The following is a 21,045-nucleotide window of genomic DNA, read 5'->3' on the forward strand; positions in this document are numbered from 1 at the left end:
CTATGATGTAGCCGTAGCCGTAGCCGTAGCTTTAGCCGTAGCCATAGACATAGCCCTAGCCATAGCCATAGACATAGACATAGATATAGATATAGTCATAGCCAATGCCATAGACATGGCCATAGCCATAGCCATAGCCATAGACATAGCCATAGCCAGAGCCTTAGATGTAGCCGTAGCCTTAGCCATAGCCGTGGACATAGACATAGACATAGCCACAGCCATAGACATAGACATAGACATAGATATAGACATAGCCATGGTATACATAGCCATAGACATAGACATAGCCCTAGCCATAGCCATAGACAATGCCCTAGCCTTAGCCAATGCCATAGCCAAAGCCATAGAGATAGACATAGCCATAGCCATAGATATACCCAATAACATAGCCATATCCATAACCATAGACATAGCAATAGACATAGACATAGCCATAGCCATAGACATAGACATAGACATAGCCATAGCCATAGCCATGGTACACATAGCCATAGCCATAGCCATAGGTATAGCCATAGCCATAGCCATAGCCATAGACATAGACATAAACATAGACTTGGACATGGCCATCGACATGGCAATAGACATAGACCTACCCATAGCCATAGCCATAGACAGCCATAACCATAGACTTAGCCATAGCCTTAGCCTTAGCCATAGCCATACACATAGAAATACACATAGCCATAGCCATAGCTATAGCCATAGACATAGATATAGACGTAGCCATAGCCATAGATGTAGGCATAGCCGTAGACATAGCCAGAGCCATAGCCATAGCCATAGACATAGCCATAGCCTTAGCCACATAGACATAGCCATGGACATAAACATAGAGATACCCATAGCCATAGACATAGATATAGCCAAAGCCAGAGCCATAGCCATAGCCATAGTCATAGACAAAGACATACACATTGCCATAGCCGTAGCCATAGCCATAGACATAGCCATAGCCATAGACTTAGACATAGACATAGACATAGCCATAGCCATAAACATGAACAGAGCCATAGATATAGCCATAACCAGAGACATAGCCATAGCCATAGGCATAGACATAGCCAAAGCCATAGACATAGCCATAGCCATAGACATTGCCATAGCCAGACGCATAGACATAGCCATAGCCATAGCCATAGTCATAGCCATAGCCATAGATATAGACATAGACATAGAAATAGGCATAGACTTAGCCATAGCAATAGCCATGGACATGGTCATAGCCATAGGCATAACTATAGAAGTAGCCATAGCCGTAGCCATAGCCATAGACGTAGACATAGACATAGCCATAGCCATAGCCATAGCCATAGACATAGACATAGCAATAGCCATACCAATAGCCATAGCCCTAGACATAGCCATAGCCAGAACAATTGCCATAGCCATAGCCAAAGACATAGATATAGCCATAGCTATAGACTCGGACATAGCCATAGACAGAGACATAGCCATAGCCATAGCAATAGCCATAGCCATAGCTAGAGCCATATCCAGAGCCATAGCCATAGACAAAGACATAGCCATAGCCCTAGCCATAGATATAGACATAGCCATAGTCATAGCCATAGCCATAGCCATACCCATGGTAGACATCGACATAGCCTTAGCCAGAGCCTTTGCCATAGACATAGACATAGACATAGTTATAGCCATAGACATAGACATAGCCATAGTCATATCCATAGCCATAGCCATAGACATGGACATAGCCATAGCCTTAGACATAACGATAGCCTTAGACATAACCATACCCATAGATATACTCATTGCCATAGCCGTAACCATAGCCATAGCTATAGACATAGACATAGCCATAGACATAGACATAGCATAGCCATTGACAAAGCCGTAGCCGTAGCCATAGATATAGCCGTAGCCGTAGCCGTAGACATAGACGTAGCCATAGACATATACATAGACATAGACATATACATAGACATAGACATGGCCATAGCCATAGTCATAGCCATCGACTTAGCCATAGCCATAGCTGTAGCCATAGCTGTAGCCATAGCCATAGACGTAGCCTTAGCGGTAGCCGTAGCTGTAACCATAGAAATAGACTTAGACATAGCCATAGCCATGGTATACATAGCCATAGACATAGATATAGCCATAGACAAAGTTATAGATATCGCAATAGACATAGACATAGACATAGACATAGCAATAGGCATAGACAGACATAGCCATAGACATAGACATAGCCATAGCCATAGCCAGAGACATTGACATAGACATAGCCATAGCCATAGAAATAGGCATAGACATATATATAGCCATAGCCATAGCTATAGCCATAGCGGAAGCCATAGCCATAGCCATACACATAGCCATAGCCATAGCTATAGCCATAGACTTAGATATAGACGTAGCCGTAGCCGTAGATGTAGGCGTATCAGTAGCCATAGCCATAGCCATAGCTATAGCCATAGCCATAGACATAGCAATAGCCATAGACATAGCCGTACCCATAGCCACATAGACATAGCCATAGACATAAACATAGAAATAGCCATAGCCATAGCCATAGCCATATACATAGACATAGACTTAGGCAGAGCCAGAGCCATAGCCATAGCCAGAGTCATAGACATAGACATACACATAGCCATAGCCGTAGCCGTAGCCATAGACAGAGCCATAGCCATAGCCATAGCCATAGACATAGACAGAGACATAGCCATAGCCATAGTAATAAACATAAACATAGCCATAGCCATAGCCATAGCCATAGACATAGACATAGCCATAGCCCTAGACCTAGCCATGGCCATAGGCATAGGCAAAGACATAGCCATAGCCATAGCCATAGCCATAGATGACACCATGGCCTTAGCCAGAGCCATAGCCATAGCCGTAGCCATAGATATAGACAGAGACAAACATAGCATTAGCCATATACATAGTCATAGCCATAGACATAGCCAGAGCCATAGACATAGCCATAGCCATACCCATAAACATAGCCATAGCCAAAACCATATCCAGAGCCATAGCCTTAGACAGAGACATAGCCATAGACATAGACATATATATATCCATAGCTATAGATATAGCCATAGCCATAGACATAGACATATCCATAACCATCGACATAGCCATAGACATAGCCATAGACATAGCCATAAATATAGACAAAGCCATAGCCATAGCCATAGCCATATCCATAGACATAGACATAGCCATAGACGTAGACATAGCCATAGCCATAGCCAAAGACTCAGCCAGAGCCGTAGCCATAGCCATAACCATAGCCAGAGCTGTAGCCGTAGCCAAGGATGTCGCCCTAGCTGTAGCCGTAGCCATAGTCTTAGCCATAGCTGTAGCCGTAGCCTAACTGTAGAAATAGACATAGACATAGACATAGCCATAGCTATAGCCATAGACATAGACATAGACATAGTCATAGCTATGTTAGATATAGCCAGAGCCATAGCTATAGCCATAGACATAGCCATAGCCATAGATATAGCCATAGTCATAGCCAGAAACATAGCCATAGCCATAGCAATAGACATACACATAGACAGACATAGACATAGACATACACATAGATTTAGCCATAGCCATAGCCATAGACATGGATATAGATATAGCCATAGCCATAGACTTACACATAGCCATAGCCATAGCCATAGACATAGACATAGCCATAGACATAGATATAGCCCTAGCAATAGCCATAGCCAGAGACATTGACATTGACATAGACATAGCCATAGCCATAGCCATAGACATTGCCATAGCCATAGCCATAGACATAACCATAGCCATTGCCATAGCCATAGACATAGCCATAGCCATAGCCATAGATATAGCCATAGTCATAGCCATATACATAGACCTAGCCATAGCTATAGACATAGACATAGCCATAGATATAGACAGACATAGCCATAGCCATAGCCATTGCCATAGCCATAGACATAAAACATAGCCATAGCCAGAGTCATAGCCAGAGCCATATACACACATAGACATATATATAGACATAGCCATAGCCTTAAACATAGACAGAGCCATAGCCATAGACATATATATAGACATAGATATAGTCATAGCCAGACAGAGATAAAGCCTTAGCAATAGACATAGACATAGACATAGAATAAGACATAGCCATTGCCAGACATAGACATAGCCATAGCCATACCCATAGACAGAGACTCAGCCAGAGCCATAAACATAGACATAGCCATAGCCATAGCCCTAGACGTAGCCGTATGAGTAGCCGTAGATGTCGCAGTCACCGTTGCCATAGACACAGACAAAACCATAGCCATAGCTATAGCAGTAGACATAGACATAGCCAGAGCCATAACCATATAATAAGACAGAGACATGGCCATAACCATAGCCATAGCCGTAGCCCTAGCCGTAGCCATAGGCATAGCCATACCCATAGCCATAGACATACACAGCCATGGACAGGACCATAGCCATAGCCATAGATATAGACAGGGCCATAGCCATAGATATAGCCCTAGCATTAGACATAGACAGAGCCATAACCAGAGCCAAAAACATAGGCATAGCCATATAAATAGACATAGACATGGCCATAGCCATAGCCATAGCCATAGACATAGCCAGAGCCGTAGCTGTAGCCGTAGCTATAGCTGTTGCCGTAGCCAAGGACGTAGCCCTAGCTGTAGCCGTAGCCATAGTCATGGCCATAGACGTAGCCATAGCCTAACTGTAGACATAGACATAGACATAGCATTAGCCCTAGACATACACATAGACATGGACATAGACATAGCCATAGCCATTGCCATAGCCATGCCCATAGCCATGGTAGACATAGCCATAGCCATAGCTATAGCCATAAACATAGCCATAGCTATAGCCAGAGACATAGCCATAGCCATAGCCATAGACATAGACATAGAGAGACATAGACATAGACATGCGCATAGACTTAGCCATAGCCATTGACATAGACATAGATATAGCCATAGCCATAGACATAGACATAGCCTTAGCCATAGCCATAGACTTAGCTACAGACATAGCCATAGCCATAGCCAGAGACATAGCCATAGCCATAACCATGCCCATAGACATTGATATTGACATTGACATAGACATAACCATAGCCATAGCCATAGACATAGCCATAGCCATAGCCATAGCCATAGTGATAGCCTTAGCCATAGCCATAGACATAGACATTGCCATAGCCATAGCCATACCCAAAGCCAGAGCCATAGCCATAGCCATAGCCATAGCAATAGACATACCCAGAGCCATAGTCATATATATAGCCATAGTCATAGACATAGACATAGACATAGCCATGGCCATCGCCATAGACATCGACAGAGACATAGACTTAGCCATACCCATAGACAGACATAGCCATAGCCATTGCCATAGCTATAGACATAGACATAGAAATAGACATAGACATAGCCATAGCCATAGCTATAGTCATAGCCATGGCCATAGCCACGGCCATAGCCAGTTGCGTAGCCATAGCTGTAGCAGTCTCTATAGCCATAGCCATAGACATAGTCATAGCCATATCCGTAGCCATAGACAGCCATAGACAAAGACAGACAGAACCGGCCATAGCCATAAACATAGCCATAGACATAGATAGACCAATAGACATAGCCATAGCCAGGGACATAGCCATAGATAGAGCCATAGACATAGCCATAGCCAGAGACATAGCCATAGACTTAGACACAGCCATAGCCATAGCCAGAGACATATCCATAGCCATAGACATAGACATAACCATAGCCATAGCCATAGCAATAGCCATAGTCATAGCTATAGCCATAGCCATAGCCATAGACATAGACAAAGCCATAGCTGTAGCCGTAGCCATAGACATAGACAAAGCCATAGCTGTAGCCGTAGCCATAGCCATAGCCGAGGACATAGCCGTAGCCGTAGCTGTTGCCGTAGCCATAGCCGTAGCAGTAGCCTAACCGTAGACATAGACATAGACATAGAAAGAGCCATAGACATAGACATAGATATGGACATAGCCATAAACATAGCTATAACCATAGCTATAGCCATAGCCATAGACATATACAAAGCCATAGCAGTAGCCATAGCCGAGGACGTAGCCGTAGTTGTAGCTGTAGCCGTAGCCATAGCCGTAGCAGTAGCCTAACCGTAGCCATAGACATAGACATAAACATAACCATAGACATATTTATGGACAGAGCCATAGCCATAGCTATACCCCTGGTAGACATAGACATAGCCATACCCATAAACATATCCATAGCCATAGCCATAGCCATAGATATAGACAGACATAGAAATATCCATAGCCATAGACATAGCCATAGCCATAACCACAGACATAACCATTGCCATAGACAAAAACATAGATATAGCCATTGCCATAGCCATATACATAGCAATAGCCATAGCCATAGCCATACACATTGACATTGACAGAGCCATAGCCAATGCCATAGCCATAGCCATAGCCATAGCCATAGCCATAGTCATAGCCATAGCCATAGATATAGCCATAGCCATAGCCATAGACATAGACATAGCCATATTAATAGACATAGACACACAAAGACATAGCCATAGCCATAGTCATAGCCATAGTCATAGACATAGACATAGACATAGAAATAGACATAGACATAGCCAGAGCCATAGCCATAGACATTTTCATAGCCATAAGCATAGCCATAGACATAGATATAGCCATAGGCATACACATAGACATAGCAATAGCCAAACCCATAGCCATAGCCCTAGACATAGCCATAGCCAGAGCAATTGCCATAGCCATAGCTAAAGACATAGACATAGCCATAGCCATAGACTTAGGCATAGACATAGACAAAGACATAGCAATAGCCCTAGCCATAGCCAATGCAGTTGCCATAGCCATAGCCAAAGACAGACATAACCAGCCATAGCCATAGCCATAGACATAGCCATAGCCATAGCCGTAGCCTTACACATAGCCATAGCCATAACCATAGACAAAGTTATAGATAGAGCCATAGCCATAGTCATAGACATAGACATAGCCATAGCCATAGACATAAACATGAACATAGCCATAGCCATATCCATAACCATAGCCATAGCCATAGACATAGACATAGCCATAGCCATCGACATAGCCATAGCCATAGGCATAGACATAGCCATATCCATAGCCATAGATATTGCCATAGCCATAGCCATAGCCATAGCCATAGCCATGGATGACGGCATGGCCATAGCCATGGATGACGCCATGGCCATAGCCATGGCCGTAGCCGTAGCCGTAGCAATAGCCATAGCCGTAGGCGTAGACATAGACATAGTATTAGCCATAGACATAGCCATAGCAGAAGCCATAGCCATAGCAATGGTAGATATAGACATAGCCATAGTCATAGCCATAGACATAGCCATAGCCATACCCATAAACATAGCCATAGCCATAGCTATAGCCATAGACATATCCGGAGCAATAGCCATAGACATATCCAGAGCCATAGCCATATACATAGACATAGCCATAGAGACATAGACATAGCCATAGACATAGATATATATCAATAGCTATAGATATTGCCATAGCCATACACATATCCATAGCCATTGACATAGCCATAGACATAGCCATAGATATAGACCTAGCCATAGCCATAGCCATATCCATAGACATAGACATAGCCATAGATAGAGACATAGCCATAGCCATAGCCAAACACAGTGGCATAGACATATAAATAGACATACACATAGCCATAGCCACAGCCATAGACATGGCCATAGCCATAGCCATAGCCGTAGCCATAGGCATAGCCATAGCCATAACCATAGACATAGACATAGCCATAGCCATAGCCATAGACATAGCCATAGCCATAGACAGAGCCATAGCCATAGCCATAGCCATAGATATAGACAGGGCCATAGCCATAGCATTAGACATAGACAGAGCCATAGCCTTAGCCATAGCCAAAAACATAGGCATAGCCATATAAATAGACAAGGACATAGCCATAGCCATAGCCATAGACGTAGCCAGAGCCGCAGCTGTAGCCATAGCCATAGCTGTAGCCGTAGCCAAGGACGTAGCCCTAGCTGTAGCAGTAGCCATAGTCATGGCCATAGACGTAGCCATAGCCTAACTGTAGACATAGACATAGACATAGCATTAGCCAAAGATATAGACATGTACTTAGACAGGGCCATAGCCATACCCATAGCCATAGCATTAGACATAGACAGAGCCATAACCATAGCCAAAAACATAGGCATAGCCATATAAATAGACATAGACATGGCCATAGCCATAGCCAAAGCCATACCAGTAGCCAGAGCCGTAGCTTTAGCCGTAGCTATAGGTGTAGCCGTAGCCAAGGACGTAGCCCTAGCTGTAGCCGTAGCCAAGGACGTAGCTGTAGCTTTAGCCAAAGCCATAGTCATGGCCATAGACGTAGCCATAGCCTAACTGTAGACATAGACATAGACATAGCGTTAGCCATAGACAGAGACATAGACATGGACATAGACATAGCCATAGCCATTGCCCTAGCCATGGCCATAGCCATGGTAGACATAGCCATAGCCATAGCTATAGCCATAAACATAGCCATAGCTATAGCCAGAGACATAGCCATAGACATAGACATAGACAGACATAGACATAGACATGCACATAGACTTAGCCATAGCCAGAGACATAGACATAGATATAGCCATACCCATAGACATAGACATAGCCGTAGCCATAGCCATAGACTTAGCTACACACATAGCCATAGCCATAGACATAGCCATAGCCATGCCCATAGACATTGACATTGACATTGACATAGACATAAGCATAGCCTTAGCCATAGACATAGCCCTAGCCATAGCCATAGCCATAGCCATAGCCATAAACATTGCCATAGCCATAGCCATACCCAAAGCCAGAGCCATAACCATAGCCATTGTCATAGCCATAGACATACCGATAGCCATAGTCAAAGATATAGCCATAGCCATAGACATAGACATAGACATAGCCATTGTCATAGCCATAGACATACCCATAGCCATAGTCATAGATATAGCCATAGTCATAGACATAGACACAGACATAGCCATAGCCATAGCCATAGCTATAGACATAGACATAGAAATAGACATAGACATAGCCAAAGCCATAGTCATAGCCATGGCCATAGCCATGGCCATAACCAGAGACGTAACCATAGCCGTAGCAGTCTTTAAAGCCATAGTCATAGACATAGTCATAGCCATACCGTAGCCATAGACAGCCATAGCCAAAGACAGACATAACCAGCCATAGCCATAAACATAGCCATAGACATAGATAGAGCCATAGACATAGCCATAGCCATAGATATAGCCATAGATAGAGCCATAGACATAGCCATAGCCATAGACATAGACATAGACTTAGAAACAGCCATAGCCATAGCCATAGTCATATCCAAAGCCATACACATAGACATGACCATAGCCATAAACATAGCAATAGCCATAGTCATAGCAATAGCCATAGCCATAGCCATAGACATAGACAAAGCCATAGCTGTAGCCGTAGCCGTAGCCAAAGCCGAGGACGTAGCTGTAGCCGTAGCAGTAGCCGTAGCCATAGCCGTAGCAGTAGCCTAACCGTAGACATAGACATAGACATAGACATAGATATGGACATAGCCATAAACATAGCTATAACCATAGCCATAGCCATTGCCATAGACATATACAAACCCATAGCCGTATCTGTAGCGAGGACGTAGCCGTAGCTGTAGCTGTAGCCGTAGCCATATCCGTAGCAGTAGCCTAACCGTAGCCATACACATAGACATAGACATAACCATAGACATAGATATGAACACAGCCATAGCCATAGCCATACTCATGGTAGACAAAGACATAGCCATACCCATAAACATATCGATAGCCATAGCCATAGCCATAGACATAGACAGACATAGAAATAGCCATAGCCATAGACATAGACATGGACATAGCCAGTGCCATAGCCATATACATAGCAATAGCCATAGCCATAGCCATAGACATTGACATAGACAGAGCCATAGCTAATGCCATAGCAATAGCCATAGCCATAGCCATAGACATTGCCATAGCCATATCATAGCCATAGCCATAGATATAGCCATAGCCATAGCCATAGACATAGACATAGCCATATTAATAGACATAGACAGACAAAGACATAGCCATAGCCATACTCATAGCCATAGCCATAGACATAGACATAGACATAGAAATAGACATAGACATAGTCATAGCCATAGCCATAGATATAGACGTAGCCATAGCCATAGACATATCCATAGACATAGACATAACCATAGATAGAGACATAGCCAAAGCCATAGCCAAACACTAAGGCATAGCCATAGCCAGAGACAGAGCCATAGCCATAGCCATACACATAGACATAGACATAGCCAGAGCCATAGACATAGACATAGACATAGCCATAGCCATAGACATAGACATAGACATAGCCATAGCCATGGTAGACATTGACATAGCCTTAGCCATAGCCATAGCCATATTCAAAGCCATAGCCATAGCTATTGCCATTACCATTGCCATAGCCATAACCATAGCTATATTCATAGCCATAGCCATAGCCATATAGACACAGTCATAGCCATAGCCATAGCCATATAGACACAGCCATAGCCATAGACATAGACATAGACATAGCCATAGCCATAGACATAGACATAGACTTAGACATAGACATAGACATAGCAAGACCCAGAGCTAGATCCAAAGCCATAGCCATAGCCATAGACATAGCCATAGCCATAGCCATAGCCATAGACATAGACATAGCCATAGACATAGCCATAGCCTCAACCATAGCCATAGCCATAGCCATAGACATAGCCATACACATAGCCATAGCCATAGCCATAGCCATAAACATAGACATAGCCATAGCCATAGATATAGCCATATCCATACCCATAGCCATACACATAGACATAGACATAGGCTTGGCCATGGCCATACCCATAGCCATGTCCATAGCCATAGCCATAGCCATAGCCATAGCCATACACATAGACATAGCTATAGACATAGCCATGGACATAGCCATAGCCATGGACATAGCCATAGCCATGGACATAGCCATAGCCATAGCTATAGACATAGCCATGGACATAGCCATAGCCATAGCCATAGCTATAGACATAGACATAGCCATAGACATAGCCATAGACAGACATAGCCATACCCATAGCCAGAGCCATAGCCAAAGCCTCAGCAATAGCCATATCCATAGCCAAAGCCTCAGCAATAGCCATTGCCATAGCCAAAGCCTCAGCAATAGCCTTAGCCATAGCCATAAACATAGCCATAGCCAGAGCCATAGCCAGAGACAGACAAAGCCATAGCCATAGCCATAGCCATAGCCAAAGCCTCAGCAAGAGCCATAGCCATAGCCAAAGCCTCAGCAATAGTCATAGCCATAGCCAAAGACTCAGCAATAGCCATAGCCTTAGCCATAGCCATAGACATAGCCATAGGCATAGCCATACACATAGCTATAGCCATAGCCATAGCCATAGCCATAAACAGAGACATAGGCTTGGCCATGGCCATAGCCATTGCCTTAGCCATAGCCGTAGCAATAGTCATAGACGTAGCCATAGACATAGCCATAGCCATAGCCAGAGACATAGATATAGCCATAGCCATAGCCTTAGTCATAGCCATAGCCATAGACAGAACCATAGCCATAGCCATAGCCATAGATATAGACAGGGCCATAGCCATAGCCATAGCATTAGACATAGACAGAGCCATAGCCATTGCCAAAAACATTTGCATAACCATATAATTAGACATAGACATAGCCATAGCCATAGCCATTGGCATAGACGTAGCCAGAGCTGTAGCTGTAGCCATAGCCATAGCTGTAGCCGTAGCCAAGGACGTAGCCCTAGCTCTAGCCGTAAACATAGTCTTGGCCAATGACGTAGCCATAGCCTAACTGTAGACAGAGATATAGACATAGACAGCATTAGCCATAGACATAGACATAGATATGGACATATATATAGCCATAGCCATTGCCATAGCCATGGCCATAGCCATGGCCATAGCCATGGTAGACATAGCCATAGCCATAGCTATAGCCATAGACATAGCCATAGCTATAGCCAAAGACATAGCCATAGCCTTAGCCATAGACATAGACATAGACAGACATAGACATAGACAAGCACATAGACTTAGCCATAGCCATAGCCAGAGACATAGACATAGATATAGCCATAGCCATAGACAGAGACATAGCCGTAGCCATAGCCATAGACATAGCTACAGACATAGCCATAGCCATAGCCATAGATATAGCCATAGACATAGCCATGCCCCTAAACATTGACATTGACATTTACATAGACATAACCATAGCCATATCCATAGACATAGCCATAGCCATAGCCATAGCCATAGCAATAGCCATAGCCATAGCCACAGACATAGACATTGCCATAGCCATAGCCATAGCCATAGCCATACCCAAAGCCAGAGCCATAGCCATAGCCATTGCCATAGCCATAGACATAGCCATAGCCATAGTCATAGATATAGCCATAGTCATAGCCATAGACATAGACATAGCCATTGCCATAGCCATAGACATCGACTTAGATATAGATTAGCCATAGACATAGACAGACATAGCCATAGCCATAGCCATAGCTAAAGACATAGATATAGAAATAGACATAGACATAGCCATAGCCATAGCCATAGCCATAGCCATGGCCATAGCCATGGCCATAGCCAGAGACGTATCCATAGCCATAGCCGTAGCCATCTCTATAGCCATAGCCGTCTCTATAGCCATAGCCATAGACAAAGTCATAGCCATAGATAGAGCCATGGACATAGCCATAGCCATAGACATAGATAGAGCCATGGACATAGCCATAGCCATACACATAGCCATAGATAGAGCCATAGACATAGCCATAGCCATAGACATAGCCATAGACTTAGACACAGCCATAGCCATAGCCATAGACATATCCATAGCCATACACATAGACATGATCTTAGCCATAGCCATAGCAATAGCCATAGTCATAGCTATAGACATAGCCATAGCCATAGACATATACAAAGCCATAGCTGTAGTTAAAACCGTAGCCATAGCCGTAGCAGTAGCCTAACCGTAGACATAGACATAGACATAGACATAGACATACACATAGATTTGGACATAGCCATAGCCATAGCTATAACCATAGCCATAGCCATAGACATATACAAAGCCATAACCGTAGCCGTAGCTGTAGCCGAGGACGTAGCCTTAGCCGTAGCTGTAGCCATAGCCATAGCAGGAGCAGTAGCCTAACCGTAGACATAGACATAGTCATAGACATAGCCATAGCCATAGCCATACCTATGGTAGACATAGACATAGCCATACCCATAAATATATCCATAGCCATAGCCATAGCCATAGACATAGACAGACATAGAAATAGTCATAGCCATAGACATAGCCATATCCATAACCACAGATATAGCCATTTCCATAGATATAGACAGAGACATAGCCATTGCCATAGCCATATACATAGCCATATCCATAGCCATAGCTATAGACATTAGCATTGACAGAGCCATAGCCAATGCCATAGCCAGAGCCGTAGCCATAGCCATAAACATTGCCATAGCCATAGTCATAGCCATAGACATAGACATAGCCATAGCCATAGCCTTAGACATAGCCATAGCCATAGACAGAACCATAGCCATAGCCATAGCCATAGATATAGACAGGGCCATAGCCATATCCATAGCCATAGCATTAGACATAGACAGAGCCATAGCCTTAGCCATAGCCAAAAACATAGGCATAGCCATATAAATAGACAAGGACATAGCCATAGCCATAGCCATAGACGTAGCCAGAGCCGCAGCTGTAGCCATAGCCATAGCTGTAGCCGTAGCCAAGGACGTAGCCCTAGCTGTAGCAGTAGCCATAGTCATGGCCATAGACGTAGCCATAGCCTAACTGTAGACATAGACATAGACATAGCATTAGCCAAAGATATAGACATGTACTTAGACAGGGCCATAGCCATACCCATAGCCATAGCATTAGACATAGACAGAGCCATAACCATAGCCAAAAACATAGGCATAGCCATATAAATAGACATAGACATGGCCATAGCCATAGCCAAAGCCATACCCGTAGCCAGAGCCGTAGCTTTAGCCGTAGCTATAGGTGTAGCCGTAGCCAAGGACGTAGCCCTAGCTGTAGCCGTAGCCAAGGACGTAGCTGTAGCTTTAGCCAAAGCCATAGTCATGGCCATAGACGTAGCCATAGCCTAACTGTAGACATAGACATAGACATAGCGTTAGCCATAGACAGAGACATAGACATGGACATAGACATAGCCATAGCCATTGCCCTAGCCATGGCCATAGCCATGGTAGACATAGCCATAGCCATAGCTATAGCCATAAACATAGCCATAGCTATAGCCAGAGACATAGCCATAGACATAGACATAGACAGACATAGACATAGACATGCACATAGACTTAGCCATAGCCAGAGACATAGACATAGATATAGCCCTACCCATAGACATAGACATAGCCGTAGCCATAGCCATAGACTTAGCTACACACATAGCCATAGCCATAGACATAGCCATAGCCATAGCCATGCCCATAGACATTGACATTGACATTGACATAGACATAACCATAGCCTTAGCCATAGACATAGCCCTAGCCATAGCCATAGCCATAGCCATAGCCATAAATATTGCCATAGCCATAGCCATACCCAAAGCCAGAGCCATAACCATAGCCATTGTCATAGCCATAGACATACCCATAGCCATAGTCATAGATATAGCCATAGCCATAGACATAGACATAGACATAGCCATTGTCATAGCCATAGACATACCCATAGCCATAGTCATAGATATAGCCATAGTCATAGACATAGACACAGACATAGACATAGCCAAAGCCATAGTCATAGCCATGGCCATAGCCATGGCCATAGCTATAGACATAGACATAAAAATAGACATAGACATAGCCAAAGCCATAGTCATAGCCATGGCCATAGCCATGGCCATAACCAGAGACGTAACCATAGCCGTAGCAGTCTTTAAAGCCATAGTCATAGACATAGTCATAGCCATACCGTAGCCATAGACAGCCATAGCCAAAGACAGACATAACCAGCCATAGCCATAAACATAGCCATAGACATAGATAGAGCCATAGACATAGCCATAGCCATAGACATAGCCATAGATAGAGCCATAGACATAGCCATAGCCATAGACATAGACATAGACTTAGAAACAGCCATAGCCATAGCCATAGTCATATCCAAAACCATACACATAGACATAACCATAGCCATAAACATAGCAATAGCCATAGTCATAGCAATAGCCATAGCCATAGCCATAGACATAGACAAAGCCATAGCTGTAGCCGTAGCCGTAGCCAAAGCCGAGGACGTAGCTGTAGCCGTAGCAGTAGCCGTAGCCATAGCCGTAGCAGTAGCCTAACCGTAGACATAGACATAGACATAGACATAGCCATAGACATAGACATAGACATAGATATGGACATAGCCATAAACATAGCTATAACCATAGCCATAGCCATTGCCATAGACATATACAAACCCATAGCCGTATCTGTAGCGAGGACGTAGCCGTAGCTGTAGCTGTAGCCGTAGCCATATCCGTAGCAGTAGCCTAACCGTAGCCATACACATAGACATAGACATAACCATAGACATAGATATGAACACAGCCATAGCCATAGCCATACTCATGGTAGACAAAGACATAGCCATACCCATAAACATATCGATAGCCATAGCCATAGCCATAGACATAGACAGACATAGAAATAGCCATAGCCATAGACATAGACATAGACATAGCCAGTGCCATAGCCATATACATAGCAATAGCCATAGCCATAGCCATAGACATTGACATAGACAGAGCCATAGCTAATGCCATAGCAATAGCCATAGCCATAGCCATAGACATTGCCATAGCCATATCATAGCTATAGCCATAGATAAAGCCATAGCCATAGCCATAGACATAGACATAGCCATATTAATAGACATAGACAGACAAAGACATAGCCATAGCCATACTCATAGCCATAGCCATAGACATAGACATAGTCATAGCCATAGCCATAGATATACACGTAGCCATAGCCATAGACATATCCATAGACATAGACATAGCCATAGCCATAGACATAGCCATAGCCATAGCCATGCCCATAGACATTGACATTGACATTGACATAGACATAACCATAGCCTTAGCCATAGACATAGCCCTAGCCATAGCCATAGCCATAGCCATAGCCATAAATATTGCCATAGCCATAGCCATACCCAAAGCCAGAGCCATAACCATAGCCATTGTCATAGCCATAGACATACCCATAGCCATAGTCATAGATATAGCCATAGCCATAGACATAGACATAGACATAGCCATTGTCATAGCCATAGACATACCCATAGCCATAGTCATAGATATAGCCATAGTCATAGACATAGACACAGACATAGACATAGCCAAAGCCATAGTCATAGCCATGGCCATAGCCATGGCCATAGCTATAGACATAGACATAAAAATAGACATAGACATAGCCAAAGCCATAGTCATAGCCATGGCCATAGCCATGGCCATAACCAGAGACGTAACCATAGCCGTAGCAGTCTTTAAAGCCATAGTCATAGACATAGTCATAGCCATACCGTAGCCATATGGCATTGGCTATGGCTTTGGCTATGGCTAAGCCATAGCCAAAGCCATAGCCAAACACTAAGGCATAGCCATATAAATAGACATAGACATAGCCATAGTCAAAGCCATAGACATGGTCATAGCCATACCCATAGCCATACACATAGCCAGAGCCTTAGCCAGAGCTGTAGCCATAGCTCTAGCTGTAGCGAAGGACATAGCCCTAGCTGTAGCCGTAGCCATAGTAATAGCCATAGCCGTAGCCGTAGCCTAACTGTAGAAATAGACATAGACATAGACATAGCCATAGCCATAGACATAGACATAGACATGGACATAGATATAGCCATAGCAATAGCAATAGCCAGGATAGACATAGCCATAGCCATAGCTATAGCCTCAGACATAGCCATAGCCATAGCCATAGCCATAGCCAAAGCCATAGACATAGCCATAGCCATAGTCATAGCTATAGCCATAGCAAGAGACAGCCAAAGCCATAGCCATTGACATGGATATAGATATAGCCATAGCCATAGACATAGACATAGCCATAGCCATAGCCATAGACATAGACATAGCTACAGACATAGACATAGCCATAGCCATAGACATAAATATAGACAATGCCATACCCATAGCCATAGCCCTAGACATAGTTATAGCCATAGCAATTGCCATAGCCATAGCTAAACACAGACATAACCAGCTTTAGACATAGCCATAGCCATAGACTTAGACATAGCCATAGACCATAGACATAGCCATAGCCATAGCAATAGCCATAGCCATAGCTATAGCCATAGCCATAGCCAAAGACAAAGACATAGCCATAGCCATAGCCATAGACAAAGACATAGCCATAGCCGTAGCCATAGACATAGACAGCCAGAGCCATAGCCATACCCATGGTAGACATAGACATAGCTTTAGCCATAGCCATAAACATAGACATAGCCATAGACATAGACATAGCTATAACCATAGTCATAACCATAGCCATAGACATAGATATAGCCATAGATATAGCCTTAGACATAGCAATAGCCATGGAAATAGCCATAGTCATAGACATAACTATAGCCATAGCCATAGCCATAGACATAGCCATACACATAGACATAGATATAGCATAGCCATTGACGTAGCCGTAGCCGTAGCTGTAGCCATAGCCATAGCTATAGATGTAGCCGTAGCCGTAGCCGTAGCCGTAGTCGTAGCCATAGACATAGACATAGCCATAGCCATAGTAGATATAGATATAGCCATAGGCATGATAGACATAGATCTAGCCATAGCCATAGCCAGAGACATAGACATAACCATAGCCATAGCCAGAGCCATAGACATAGACATAGCCATAGCCATAGATAGACATAGCCATATCCATGACCAAAGACAAAGCCATAGCCATAGCCAAAGCCATAGACATAGACATGGATATAGACATAGACATAGCCATAGCCATAAACATAGCCATAGCCATAGCCATAGACATAGATATTGACATAGCCATAGCCATAGCCATGGTAGACATATATATAGACATAGCCATAGCTATATCCATAGCCAAAGACATAGCCATAGCCATAGCCATTGTCATTGCCATAGCCAGAGCCCTAGCCATAGCCATATTCTTAGCCATAGCCATAGCCATAGCCATAGCCACACACACATAGCCATAGACATAGACATAGCCAGAGCTAGAGCCATAGCCTTAGCCATAGACATAGATATAGCCATAGACATAGCCATAGCCATAGTCATAGATATAGCCATTGACATAGCCATTGACAAAGCCATAGCCAGAGACATAGATATAGCCTTAGACATAGCTATAGCCATAGCCATAGCCATAGATATAGCCATGGACATAGCCATAGACAAAGCCATAGCCAGAAACGTAGCCGTAGCTGTAGATGTCGCCGTTGCCATTGTCATCACTGTTGCCGAAGCTGTAGCCGTAGCCATGGACATGGACGTTTACATAGCCATAGCCATAGACATGAATATAGACAAGGACTTGGACATGTCCGTGGGTATACCCATAAACATATCCATAGCCATAGCCATAGCCAGAGACATAGACATAAATATAACCATAGACATAGACATAGCCATAGCCATAGCCATAGACGTAGACATAGACATAGCCATTGCTGAAGATATAGATATAGCCATAGCAATAGCCGTAGCCAGAGACAGAGCAATAGCCCTAGCCATAGACATAGACATAGATATAGCCATAGACATAGACATAGTCATAATCATAGCCATAGCCATAGCCATAGACATAGACATAACCATAGCTATAGACATAGAAATAGACATAGCCAGAGACAGCCATACCCATAGACATAGCCATTGCCTTAGCCAGAGCCATAGCCATAGCCATAGACATAGCCATAGCCATAATCATAGACATAGCCATAGCCAAAAACATTGCCATAGCCATAGCCATAGACATAGACGTAGATGTAGCCATAGCCGTAGCTTTAGCCGTACCTGTAGCCATAGACGTATCCATAGCTATAGATATAGACATAGCCATAGCCGTAGACATAGACATAGCCATAGCCAATGCCATAGACATAGCCATAGCCATTGCCATAGACATAGCCATAGCCATAGACATAGACAGAGCCAGAGCCAGAGCCATAGCCATAGCCAGAGACAGAGCCATAGCCATAGCCATAGCCATACACATAGACATAGACATAGCCATAGCCATAGACATAGACATAGCCATTGCCATGGTAGACATAGACATAGCCTTAGCCATAGCCATAGCCATATTCAAAGTCATAGCCATAGCTATTGCCATTACCATTGCCATAGCCATAACCATAGCTATATTCATAGCCATAGCCATAGCCATATAGACACAGCCTTAGCCATAGCCATAGCCATATAGACACAGCCATAGCCATAGACATAGACATAGACATAGCCATAGCCATAGACATAGACATAGACTTAGACATAGACATAGACATAGCAAGACCCAGAGCTAGATCCAAAGCCATAGCCATAGCCATAGACATAGCCATAGCCATAGCCATAGACATAGACATAGCCATAGACATAGCCATAGCCTCAACCATAGCCATAGCCTCAACCATAGCCATAGCCATAGCCATAGACATAGCCATACACATAGCCATAGCCATAGCCATAGCCATAAACATAGACATAGCCATAGCCATAGATATAGCCATATCCATACCCATAGCCATACACATAGACATAGACATAGGCTTGGCCATGGCCATACCCATAGCCATGTCCATAGCCATAGCCATAGCCATAGCCATAGCCATAGACATAGACATAGCTATAGACATAGCCATGGACATAGCCATGGGCATAGCTATAACAATAGACATAGCCATAGACATAGACATAGACATAGACATAGACTTCGACATATTCAGAGCCATATTCAGAGCCATAGACATAGCCATAGCCATAGACATAGATATAGCTATAGCCATAGCCATGGACATAGCCATAGCCATGGACATAGCCATAGCCATAGCTATAGACATACCCATGGACAAAGCCATAGCCATAGCTATAGACATAGACATAGCCATAGACATAGCCATAGACAGACATAGCCATACCCATAGCCAGAGCCATAGCCAAAGCCTCAGCAATAGCCATATCCATAGCCAAAGCCTCAGCAATAGCCATTGCCATAGCCAAAGCCTCAGCAATAGCCTTAGCCATAGCCATAAACATAACCATAGCCAGAGCCATAGCCAGAGACAGACAAAGCCATAGCCATAGCCATAGCCATAGCCAAAGCCTCAGCAATAGCCATAGCCATAGCCAAAGCCTCAGCAATAGTCATAGCCATAGCCAAAGACTCAGCAATAGCCATAGCCTTAGCCATAGCCATAGACATAGCCATAGGCATAGCCATACACATAGCTATAGCCATAGACATAGCCATAGCCATAAACAGAGACATAGGCTTGGCCATGGCCATAGCCATTGCCATAGCCATAGCCGTAGCAATAGTCATAGACGTAGCCATAGACATAACCATAGCCATAGCCAGAGACATAGATATAGCCATAGCCATAGCCTTAGTCATAGCCATAGCCATAGACAGAACCATAGCCATAGCCATAGCCATAGATATAGACAGGGCCATAGCCATAGCCATAGCATTAGACATAGACAGAGCCATAGCCATTGCCAAAAACATGGGCATAACCATATAATTAGACATAGACATAGCCAT

The 21,045-nt window shown here is 43.8% G+C and overlaps 3 protein-coding genes across 3 annotated transcripts; all 3 read right to left on the minus strand.

Moving 5' to 3' along the window:
* On the minus strand, positions 1–396 carry LOC137633697 (antifreeze protein Maxi-like). Its single transcript, XM_068365945.1, has one exon. It carries the CDS (start codon positions 394–396, stop codon positions 1–3), a length of 396 nt encoding a protein of 131 aa, XP_068222046.1.
* Positions 397–8,103: 7,707 nt separating this feature from the next.
* On the minus strand, positions 8,104–11,375 carry LOC137633698 (mRNA decay activator protein ZFP36L3-like). Its single transcript, XM_068365946.1, has 3 exons — positions 11,240–11,375; positions 9,632–9,798; positions 8,104–8,451 (listed from the first exon to the last, which is right to left on the minus strand). Exons 1-3 carry the CDS (start codon positions 11,373–11,375, stop codon positions 8,104–8,106), a joined length of 651 nt encoding a protein of 216 aa, XP_068222047.1.
* Positions 11,376–18,776: 7,401 nt separating this feature from the next.
* LOC137633699 (mRNA decay activator protein ZFP36L3-like) lies at positions 18,777–20,555 on the minus strand. Its single transcript, XM_068365947.1, has 3 exons — positions 20,420–20,555; positions 19,980–20,163; positions 18,777–19,008 (listed from the first exon to the last, which is right to left on the minus strand). The coding sequence occupies exons 1-3, from the start codon at positions 20,553–20,555 to the stop codon at positions 18,777–18,779; spliced, it is 552 nt and encodes a 183-aa protein (XP_068222048.1).
* Positions 20,556–21,045: the final 490 nt, after the last annotated feature.

Source organism: Palaemon carinicauda, chromosome 43 (genome assembly GCF_036898095.1).
Source record: "Palaemon carinicauda isolate YSFRI2023 chromosome 43, ASM3689809v2, whole genome shotgun sequence".
Lineage (NCBI taxonomy): Eukaryota > Metazoa > Arthropoda > Malacostraca > Decapoda > Palaemonidae > Palaemon > Palaemon carinicauda.

What these genes read in the sequence shown, in the direction of transcription:
- LOC137633699 (XM_068365947.1), bottom strand. Translation starts at nt 20,555, where the DNA reads ATGGCTCTGGCTATGGTTATGTTTATGGCTATGGCTAAGGCTATTGCT. An exon ending in GGCTATGGCTCTGGCTATGG is followed by an intron (nt 20,164 to 20,419) that starts GTATGGCTATGT and finishes CTATTGTTATAG; the next exon opens with CTATGCCCATGGCTATGTCC. An exon ending in ATGGCTATGGCTATGTCTAT is followed by an intron (nt 19,009 to 19,979) that starts GTTTATGGCTAT and finishes GTCTATGGCTAG; the next exon opens with GGCTATTGCTCTGTCTCTGG.
- LOC137633697 (XM_068365945.1), bottom strand. Translation starts at nt 396, where the DNA reads ATGGCTATGTTATTGGGTATATCTATGGCTATGGCTATGTCTATCTCT.
- LOC137633698 (XM_068365946.1), bottom strand. Translation starts at nt 11,375, where the DNA reads ATGGCTCTGGCTATGGCTATGTTTATGGCTATGGCTAAGGCTATTGCT. An exon ending in GGCTATGGCTCTGGCTATGG is followed by an intron (nt 9,799 to 11,239) that starts GTATGGCTATGT and finishes GGCTACGGTTAG; the next exon opens with GCTACTGCTACGGATATGGC. An exon ending in TGTCTATGTCTATGTCTACG is followed by an intron (nt 8,452 to 9,631) that starts GTTAGGCTACTG and finishes GTCTACAGTTAG; the next exon opens with GCTATGGCTACGTCTATGGC.